Below are 9,560 nucleotides of genomic sequence, written 5' to 3' on the forward strand. Positions count from 1 at the left end.
TTCCAGAGCACTTGAACAAGGTAAGGGCTGTCTTTCAAATGCGTATTCTAAAGTATTAAATGAAAATTGTGCATTGGCAGTATCTTGCAAGTGTGTAAGGACTCCAAAGTTGCGTAGGAGAGTTGTTCCACACCTAGACCAAAAATTGATGTGCTTCGCACTGTCCCGTCTTCCCACAAAACGGGACCCCCTTTGTTTTTTGAAAGATGCAGTAGCAATGGAAAAAACTTAGTCCATGCAATCCCCTGCTCCTGCTGAGAACTCAGTACTGAGCTTCCAAAACAGTAACTGCAAACCACCTGAGTGCTACACTTCCCCCGCCCCTTTTTAAAGAAACGTCCCCCTAGGAAAATTGATTTTAGCAGTCTGAAGGAGTGACAAAGTAATTACAAGTCACTTACACAGATGATAACACCGAATTGTTCCTGTCCTACACAGCTGGAGGAAAAAACGGCTTTCTCAAAGACTACTTAAATCTTGGATTTCCTCCTTGAATGCCCACTGTTGCTCCTTCAGTCCTGCGTAAGTGAATTCTTAAAAGCTTGCAGACTGGGGGGGGGGGGAAAAAAAAACAAGCAGAGAAAACTCAGTTTCTTTCGCAGCGCGCACACACACACACAATAATAGAGCCAGCACTTCACTGGTGACACCTTTTTAATAGGTCAAAGTAACTGTACAGTTCATTATATTCTTCCTGAGAATAATTTATATCCCTCAACAGCAAAAAGGGAGTGTGGTTTTTATTTTAACAGAACAGATGGCATAACTGGAAAACCAAGGAAAATCTAATTACACTGCTCTACTGTAACTCCTCCCAGGCAAGATAGACAAAAGGATGGGTTAGTTAACTACAGTGGGTTTAAAATATTCAACATGGCTTTAATCTGTCTTTATAAATTATATAAAAATGGGGGACATGAATGGTTACAGAACTCCTCTAAATGCAGCTCTGAATTGCTCTGGTACAAAGCAGCATTTTCACTTCCAAGGAAAACAACGTTGCTACAAAAGAACTGGCACGTTATTCTGGTGAAAAAAGACGAGAGAGTTTTCAGTTGTGTTCTACAGCTAGTTCCAAACAAATGCTTCACACATTCACGTAAAAGTAAAAGGCAGGAAGATGAAGAGGGCTTTAGTTTGTCTTGAAATGACTGAAGTCTTGAAAATATAGCTTTTTATTCTTTCTCTGTAAATTGTGATTAGCATATTGCGACGTAAGTGTTCTAATAAAAAAAGTTCCAGTCTGGATAGTTCATATACTGTGGGCAAGAATTCTCAGCCCTGAGGTTTCCCCGAATTCTTCACTTCACAATATCTTTCTCCGATCAGCGGCTCGAACGGTTTTGGCTCCGAGGCCGTAACCCTGTGGCAGCTCTAGGCTAAGCGTGTCCCATGCGATGGTATAAAACTGAATTGCGCTCCGTAGCTGTGAGTTCCCGAGGACTTCTGTACAAACTTCATCTGGTGATAATGCCACTTTTTTTGAATCCCAGACCAGCTTGGCTTTGTGATAAAAAACTTGGTTAAACTTTTGTAATGAGAGAGAACCAACAGCGGTCAGTCAGGTCTGCTGAAGCAAGAGGCGCTGGAAAGCCAGGACTACACTGGGTTAATCCTCACTGCTGGTGGAAGGTGACGTAACATCCTTTCGCAAGCAGAATTCTTTGACTGATGAAGCTCTTCCCTCAGTGCGGCCTGGACTGACTGATCATTTTCAGTCTGGCTTGATCAATAACATCCAGCAAGTTTTTGGCATCCACAGCCAGAGCGTGAGCAGCCGTCAGCATTTGCTTTTTGTACTCCTGCTGCAGGCTGGTCATGACGTATTGCTGCGCCAGTTTCATCTTGTTAATGAGCTCGGCCAAGTCCGAGTTCAGCAGCTTCTGTGCCATCTCAATCTGGAAGAAGAAGGTTTCAGTCAACCGGGCAAGTCGTTAGAAGCACTGCACTCACAGCAGTGATACTGTAGAGCACCAGCACGACCTACCTTCCCCTCAATAGCCCCTGCCTGAGATTTCTGATTGAAAGCGGGGCCGTTTCTGAGGGCTCCACGTGGAGCAGATGATGGAACTTCAGCACCTGCTGCTCTGTGGAGATCAAGAGCGGCCTTGTCGGCTGCTGAGCCGCCCACTGTTAAATGGCACCAAGACCCAAATCGCTAGATGTGGATTTTAACACCTTGTTACAGGTTTCCAGGTCCCTATTATCATCGTTCTTTTTATTACTAAGTAGCTCTAAAGCATAAAAACAGCTCTAAAAAAATAAAACGGGTCAAGAAGCCAGATGCAGGTTACTTAACAGAATGACATAGCTAAGTCAGGATGATCCTCTAAGGTGGCACTTAAAGAACCATCCTCTGCCTTTCTCATTATCACACCCATTCAAGGTTTTGGAGGAAAACGGTTTTCCTCCTGACTCACGAACTTCACTGCGAGATCTCAGTCGCTTCTCATCCAGAACTAGGTTACTACAGGATATTTTCTCATCCAAGCCTTCCAGCTGCACCACGCTATGCTCAGCGACTGTTCAATGACTTTGTGGGCAAGCTGTAGTTTAACGAAAGATGACATTTGCTCTAAGAATTAACTCCCGGATGGTCTCCCTGCATTAGAATACTGGTTTCGTTTAAGAACTGCTAACGGTTTTCATGCCAACTTCTTATGGGAGCGTGCCGTGTGCTCTTCAGTTATATCCAGTTTGAGCGTCTTCACTTAAGTCAATACAAGCCTATGTCCACACAATGATTCTAAGAAAATTTATTTCATGTGGAATTATAACCCAAGAGTTCAGACGGCTTAGTGAATCAAAATGTATGGATAGGCAAAGAAGAGAGAGTCAAAAACACGCCCAGAGAGCTGTCCCGGCTGAGCCTAATTTGAAACGCAATGGCTGAGCATCGGGTGAGTGGAGCTCTACCTACCTCTCTGTGGGTGCTTGCAGGAAGCACTGGGAGGGTCTCATCTACTGTTGCCAGTAAGGTTCTTAGCGCCAAACCAACCTCCTAAGAAAAAAAATAAGGAAATAAACTTTAAAAACTTGGAACGAATAGATGAGAGAGAACTGTAGGAGTGCAGGAAGCAACAGATACACTTAATTCCTCATCTGTCTAAGAAGGGAGTTAGAACGTGGCTGAAAGACTTTAAAATCCCACCTGCAATTTTGTGTTTCACCATCAAAACAAGATGCCAAAGGGTTAATTAAAAAAAAAGTTTCTTTAAAAAAGTGAATTGCAGAGAAGATAGTACGCAATTCACTGCCCCTGGATAAGCAGAGGCGAGCTGGGGAACAAGAGCAGCGTTGCCCGCAATACTGTTAACAGTATCCAGAGCTCCAGCCCTCTGACCGCCAGTTACCCGCTCTAAAAACACAAAAAGCTTTTCTACTTCCAACTTCCCAGAAAGTTTCTCCTACGCCACTTGAAGACCTCATTCAGGAGAGAAATCAACCACTGATTTTCGGACTTGCTTCCGTACCTTTACCATGGGTACATACTCCTCCGGTGGAGCTGGCTGTATTTTACTGGACATTTCTATGACCGCTTTCACCAGCCCAGTTACATTCTCGTAGACTTTGTCGTTGGAGCGGTCCAGGTTGGCGGTCGGAGGAGGGCTGATTTCCTGGGGCTGAATCTGGAAGCAGAGAGGGGTAGTTTAACCTCCTGTCCCCAGCAGATGGGGCTCAGCAACTTCCCAACCTCTGCAGCTGGCCGGGAAGGTCTCATATTTGCAACAGCCCCCCACCCGGTCCCGCTGGGTCCCCTTCTCCTGGCTGAGCACGCTCACTCCCCGATCTGAAGGAAGTTGCATTTAGTTCTTCTGACCGAACCCGATCTGTGAAATGACACTGGGGAATTTTTACCAGGATTTCCCTGAGGAGCTTCCAGTATAACTCCCACAACAGAGAAGAAAATAATTTGAGGAACGAGGAGTACAGAGTACTCGACACATCAAAGACGTTCACTACTGCTGGACAAGTTCCACTCCTAAGGCAACAGGTATCGGGTCCCTCGTTCCAGAGAGTCGTTTTGTGCTCCAAAACAATGTCAGAGTACATAGTTAACATACTGAAGAGTGAATATTGCAGTACATGTTACTGTTTTGTTAGTGAAAATTCACAGCAGATTAATAAAAATGGTGTCACCAGTACAGGTGGGAAACACCAAATGTTTTCCTACCGTTTGTTTCCAATAGATCAGAAAGAAACCAATAGGTCAAAAATCCTGTAGTCCTTACTCAAGCAAAACTTCCATTGAGTCAGATCTGTCTAGAGTTAAATCCAAGACAGATCGAAATAATCTTGGGTCAGAAAAGAAACAAATTTTGAAAACGTCCTCTGTAAGGTCCTGAACTGTAAAAGTACAAGCGTCCCAGTTCCCTGCAGCTCTTCACTGCTACGGGATGCCCAAACAACCACTCAGGGGGAGCAAAAGGTTAAAAAATTGCTTATTTCCTACTGGTCACACAGCGGCCGTCCGCCCTGTGGAGCTGAGATGGCTCATGGCATTTCAGCCCACCACACTGGGTTACTACCGGTGCTTACAACTGGTCCTAGCTAGAGAGAGGTTTCACTGGAAGCACCTGAGATACTACCCTGGTGAAACTATAAAATACTTGGATGAAACTTTGTCTAAGGAAGGAGTGCAGGATTTAGTGCATGGCGATTCCATTTTGTTGCATTTCACTAAGAGGGTACTGACAACTATTTCACAGAGATTCAATCTAGCGTATTGATCAGAAAACACGTTAGGAAAACGACCATTGTAATTGCCTCAATCGCCAGTGAAAGGCTGTGATTCTAATTGGTTTCAGCAATCGAGAAGTTAAACAGTCATCTGGCAAAGTGACATGCAAAGACATTTGGGAATAGGGCACGTACACACGCTCACGCACTGCTTACCCTCCATGGCTATGGTTGAGCAGAATGTGGGGGAAGGTTAAAGAAATTTACCAAAAGAAGGGAAAAAAGAAAAACAATATTAATAAAACTCAGCAGAAAAAAAAAAAACAAACCAAACCCAAAACATGTGTAGCAATAAGAGATCAGTTAAAAAGCCTGCAACAAAAATGCATCCTCAACAGTATCGGCAGTCATTCATGTTAGCTCTTGGTCCGTTTGTTACGGAAGCACCCTGTGCTGACCACCTGCTGTGCACCCGCGTAGGAAGTGGAAGTATTTGCCATGCACCCATGCTGACTTTTCCCTGAACACACGGGGAAGAGATCATGCAAAGCTTGACAGGAGCAAGCCGGTCTGGCGAGCAGCAAAGTGGTGAACGGAGTGGAGGGCCTCTGCAACGGTGGGAACCAACATGGCCTGTGCAACCCTGGTCCCTTTACACAAAGCCAGTACTAAAGAGATTTAAGAAAATGTCGTGTTCCATCTTTCTGAAACTTTTGTTTTCTTTAGAAAAGTCATGATAGGAAATACATGGTCATCTAACCGTGTAGCTCTTGTTCGCCATGGCTAAGCACAGTTGTGGTTAAGAACTACCACAAACCCATTCTAGCTGGATTACACCCAACCCACTTAACTCCTACAGCCAGGCCTTAATGTTTGAAGAGTACAGACATCTGCGTTTCTTAACACTCGATTTTTTTTTTTATACCCAACATCAACTCTATTGCTCTGCAGACTATGAAGTCAGGCGTTTCTTTGTGTGGACTGGCTGACTTTGCCTCAGCAAGTAACACAAAACCATGTATTTCTGGTGCATGCTCTAAAGGCTCTTGAGGGCAAGCAGTTCAAATCCTCTTAATGTGTATTCTGCAGGAAAGGGAGACTGAAATGGGAGTCTGAAATGGGTGTACAGAAAAGGGAGTCTGAAATGAACCCTAGAAGCACTTTCAGTTTAGGACCGCAGACATTAACAAGGCTACACGCTATCAAAAAAGAATGGGCTGTTTTCTCAAAGGGCCATAAAACAATCCAATTTCAAGAAACTCTTGACAGAAAAGACAAAATCAGCCCTTCTTTTCTACTAAAAAAAGCTATTTAGTATGTGAATCTTGTTCACTTGCTATTACTGATGACTTTGGCTGCTCAGGTTTGTTTGTTGTCAAAAGGATGTATTTCAGAAAATATTTTTCATGTTCCAGTATCAGCATTTAGGAAAGAAATTCTAGAGAAGCCTAGTAACAGATCTGTTACTGCTTTTTGACATTTTCTGAGGCTTGGAAGCTTGAAAAGCACTGGCATCAGTTTATAATAAATAATCCTGCTCAAATTTGCCACTGCTGTCTATTTATGCTGATTCTTAAATATTCCGATAATGTCAGAACAAGAGAGCAAGAGTGAGACAGGCAGGGATCGATTTGTGCTAAACATACTGCTTTGATGGCAAGTTTCGAATTTCATGGTCAGATGAACTGAATTTTTTCTGAATTTTCTTAAACCACGTAAAGTAAGTGTCGCTTATCACAATAGCTGTGTCTGCCACAACATGGATTCCCATTCTTTACTACAGGCTTGGCAGGGCTTGGATTAGCCAGCGGTCCTCCTTCCGTCAGGAGCCGTACTATTAGCACTAGCTGTTGTATTACAGCAGGGATGGCACTGGTGTACTCGCAGAAGCCTGTGCTCTAATGCAGATCCCATCTTTCTCCTCTCGGGAAATAGCTGGAGCACAAGTACGTAACCTCCCTGGGTGCTGCTGATGGCATCAACTGACAGAATGGGAGCAGCAACAGGAGTGATCCTGCTTTCCCACTCTGGTCAGTACTGCCGTCAGACCAGCAGTTCTTTGTGGAGGCCTATTTGTCTAGCTGCAAAGGTTGTGAAATAATAAAATGGCGATGTGTATAGATCAGCTGCGTTTCTGTTGGAGTACTACTGACAGAGAATCCCAACCACTATTCCATCTGGCTGCTGGAAACTGCTAGCATCAGAAATAGCTCCACTGGTTGCCCTTGGGAGGCCCTGAGGCCACCCAGGTTTCTGTTCCCTGAAGATCAGAAAGGTAACGGAGTCCCAAAGGCAGGGAACAACACCTAGAGGCACAATTTTAGAAGTGACTGACATACTAAGGAGCGATTCCATTGACACCAACTGCAACTGGGGCCGGACGCTGTGTTTCATGGCACCCTGCAGCATCTCTCTCCTAGAAAACTGTGAAGTTTCATTTTTGGCTTTATTGCCTATTTACTGGAGATGAAACAACTCATTAGAAAGTATTTCAATGACAGGTCAGACAGCTCGTTTCCCCTCTTCCCTTCTTCCCCAGAGCTAGTAGGGTTTTAGGAGCCTTGGTGCTGCAGCAAGAGCTTTTTGGAGCACCACCGTTCAGACACGTCTCACTTCTCTGCGACCAAGCATAGGAGACTTCGGTACTACCTGAGTAACTGGGAACCCTAGGTATGCTCCTTCCTGGTTAACAAAGCTGCTGAGCAGGGAGGCTGAGTCCATATGGGAGATCTCATATGCTCTTCAAACTAGAAATAACCTCACCTGGGAAAGGTTCTAGGTGAGTAACACGCTGAATCACAGTAATGGAGGATATGAGCCTACCAGTGAACTCGCCACCTCCCTGGAGAGCTTCCAGTGCATGTTTGCCCCATGACAACATTTACTTGGGAAGTTTTGTTGCTTTTGCTTTCCACGATCTCTACTTCAGGAACAGCAAACTACCTCAGAGTGGTAATATTTAATTTTCTGAAGCATCTTTCATGTGACACTGAGCAATGTACCTTCACGCCTTCGTTGTAGCTGTCCACAGGGTTGTTCAGGCTTGCAAGGCTGCCCAAATGGCTGGGGGCTCCAGGGCGGGGAGGTTTCTTTGGCGGAGCTGCATGATCTGGTTAACAAAACAATTTGCATTTTAGAGGACCAACATATCAGATGCGCCTGCATAATTTTGGTCTGTCAACACTACAAGGGCTACACGTGCTTCACTGTACTGGCAGAGGAGATGTACATCTTTGTGTGTCTTACAGTAAATCCACTGTTTGTAGGAGCTACATTTTAATCTGTATTTCTACTGAAGAAATGCAGACAGAAAAGTTTGTGGAATGCATCAAGTTTTCCTGCGATTATGAGAACATGCCTGTTGTAGTAAGATACTTCAAAAATCCCTTCATGGGCAACTGCTACTCCTCTCGGTACATCTACCCCAGACCTGAGAGGTACCCAGCCCTTCGTACCACAGCTCAGTGCCACACATGCTGTGTACGTCTGGGAAAATCGGACTTCTTCCTGGCAGAAATCCTGGGTCTGAGTCACTTTGAGACTGAGAAACTTAAATTTCGATGTCTACTTTTGTTTTACATGTCTGAACTCCACACACAGTGAGGTCCTACACCATGACTCAGTTTCCTCTAGACACTTCCTCCCTGTTAATGAAACACTTTCTTGGCTTTGCTGACTACATCTCTGGGGACTGCATGGGGAATTGAAACACATAGTGCTCCGAAACACCTATGGCTAGCTATCTGGAATTGAGTCTACTCCTTGTATGAAAACACTAGCATAAGTCTTTGTTCACTACTGCTGCTAGAAGACTACTTGTAATCAAGGATTCAAGATGACAGCACATGCATTTACTGCTTACCTGGTTTACCCACAGGCTGATATATGTGCTGGTTACCAACCTATAAAACAAAATATACATTTAGACTAGTTATTACAGTTCTCACCACTTTCATCAGCACAATCTCAAACACTGAGCATAGCCAGTTCTCAGCACATTTCCCAACAGTTCAAAACACATCCCTATTCACCATCATTGGCTAAGCTCCTAACTACACGCATATTATTTATAGAGTAAGAAAAGAATTTTCATTTATTTTGTATCGCTCACAACAGCCCTGTCCCCTACATTACAGTTTGTCCTTCGTTATTAATCAAACGTGGTATATTCACAATCATTTTTAATCTGTATTCAGAGACCAAACTGTAGAAGTCACCATGGTGAAGAAGAAATGGCAGTGCAACCATTAGAAGTCTAAGGTATTCCTGCAATGCTGAATGGTTTCCATAATGGTAACAGATTTCTAAGCTGGTTTACATTTGGGTTTTGTTGCAAAGCTCTCAGTCAAGGTCAATTTGCTTATTCATCTGGAAGTATTTAATAATAGATTGAAGAGACTTTCCTTGGTAATTATATTTATACAATCTTCATGCCAACCTCAGTAGCCAAGGCCAGCAGCGCCGGTGCCAGCAGGATGGGCAGTGGAGCGCTCCGGCACGGTGCACAGGGGGTTCCCGAACCGGGGGAACCTGCGGGGAGCAGAGAGACCCCCCAGGAGCCTGCAGCTGGCGCCACAGCGGCTGAGGGGAGCGGGGCGGGGCCCCTCACACCTACACAAGAAACCCCGGGGGGGCACGAGCGGCCAGGGCATGGCGCGGCAGTTTGAGCGGGAAGGGCTCTGTAACCCTGCCCGCTCGATCCGGCAGCAATGGTACCCCCTCGGCGGAAGGCCATGGCCTCTCTGAACTCTGCACCCACCGTGACTGACGCAGTCAGCCTTCCCAGACAGCGCTCCGATGGGAACGTGCTGCTACCCAGGTGTCCGGCTGCAGGGTGAGCCCTGCTCTTACAGCAGTACCGGCCAGCGGTGAGTACACCT

At 45.1% G+C, this 9,560-nt stretch overlaps 1 protein-coding gene across 1 annotated transcript in view; it reads right to left on the reverse strand.

The window, feature by feature from the left end:
• Positions 1-636: 636 nt before the first annotated feature.
• The window catches only part of LOC104169375 (focal adhesion kinase 1), a 29,861-nt gene continuing 20,937 nt past the window's right edge, over positions 637-9,560 (reverse strand). Inside the window, exons 7-11 of the mRNA XM_009710277.1 lie at positions 8,543-8,582; positions 7,683-7,789; positions 3,474-3,629; positions 2,921-3,001; positions 637-1,898 (exon numbers count right to left, since the gene is read on the reverse strand). Coding sequence (XP_009708579.1) covers positions 1,686-1,898; positions 2,921-3,001; positions 3,474-3,629; positions 7,683-7,789; positions 8,543-8,582 — 597 coding nt within the window. The 3' untranslated portion in view covers positions 637-1,685. The remainder of the gene's footprint in view (positions 1,899-2,920; positions 3,002-3,473; positions 3,630-7,682; positions 7,790-8,542; positions 8,583-9,560) is intronic.

Source organism: Cariama cristata, unplaced genomic scaffold (assembly GCF_000690535.1).
Source record: "Cariama cristata isolate BGI_N322 unplaced genomic scaffold, ASM69053v1 scaffold11591, whole genome shotgun sequence".
Lineage (NCBI taxonomy): Eukaryota > Metazoa > Chordata > Aves > Cariamiformes > Cariamidae > Cariama > Cariama cristata.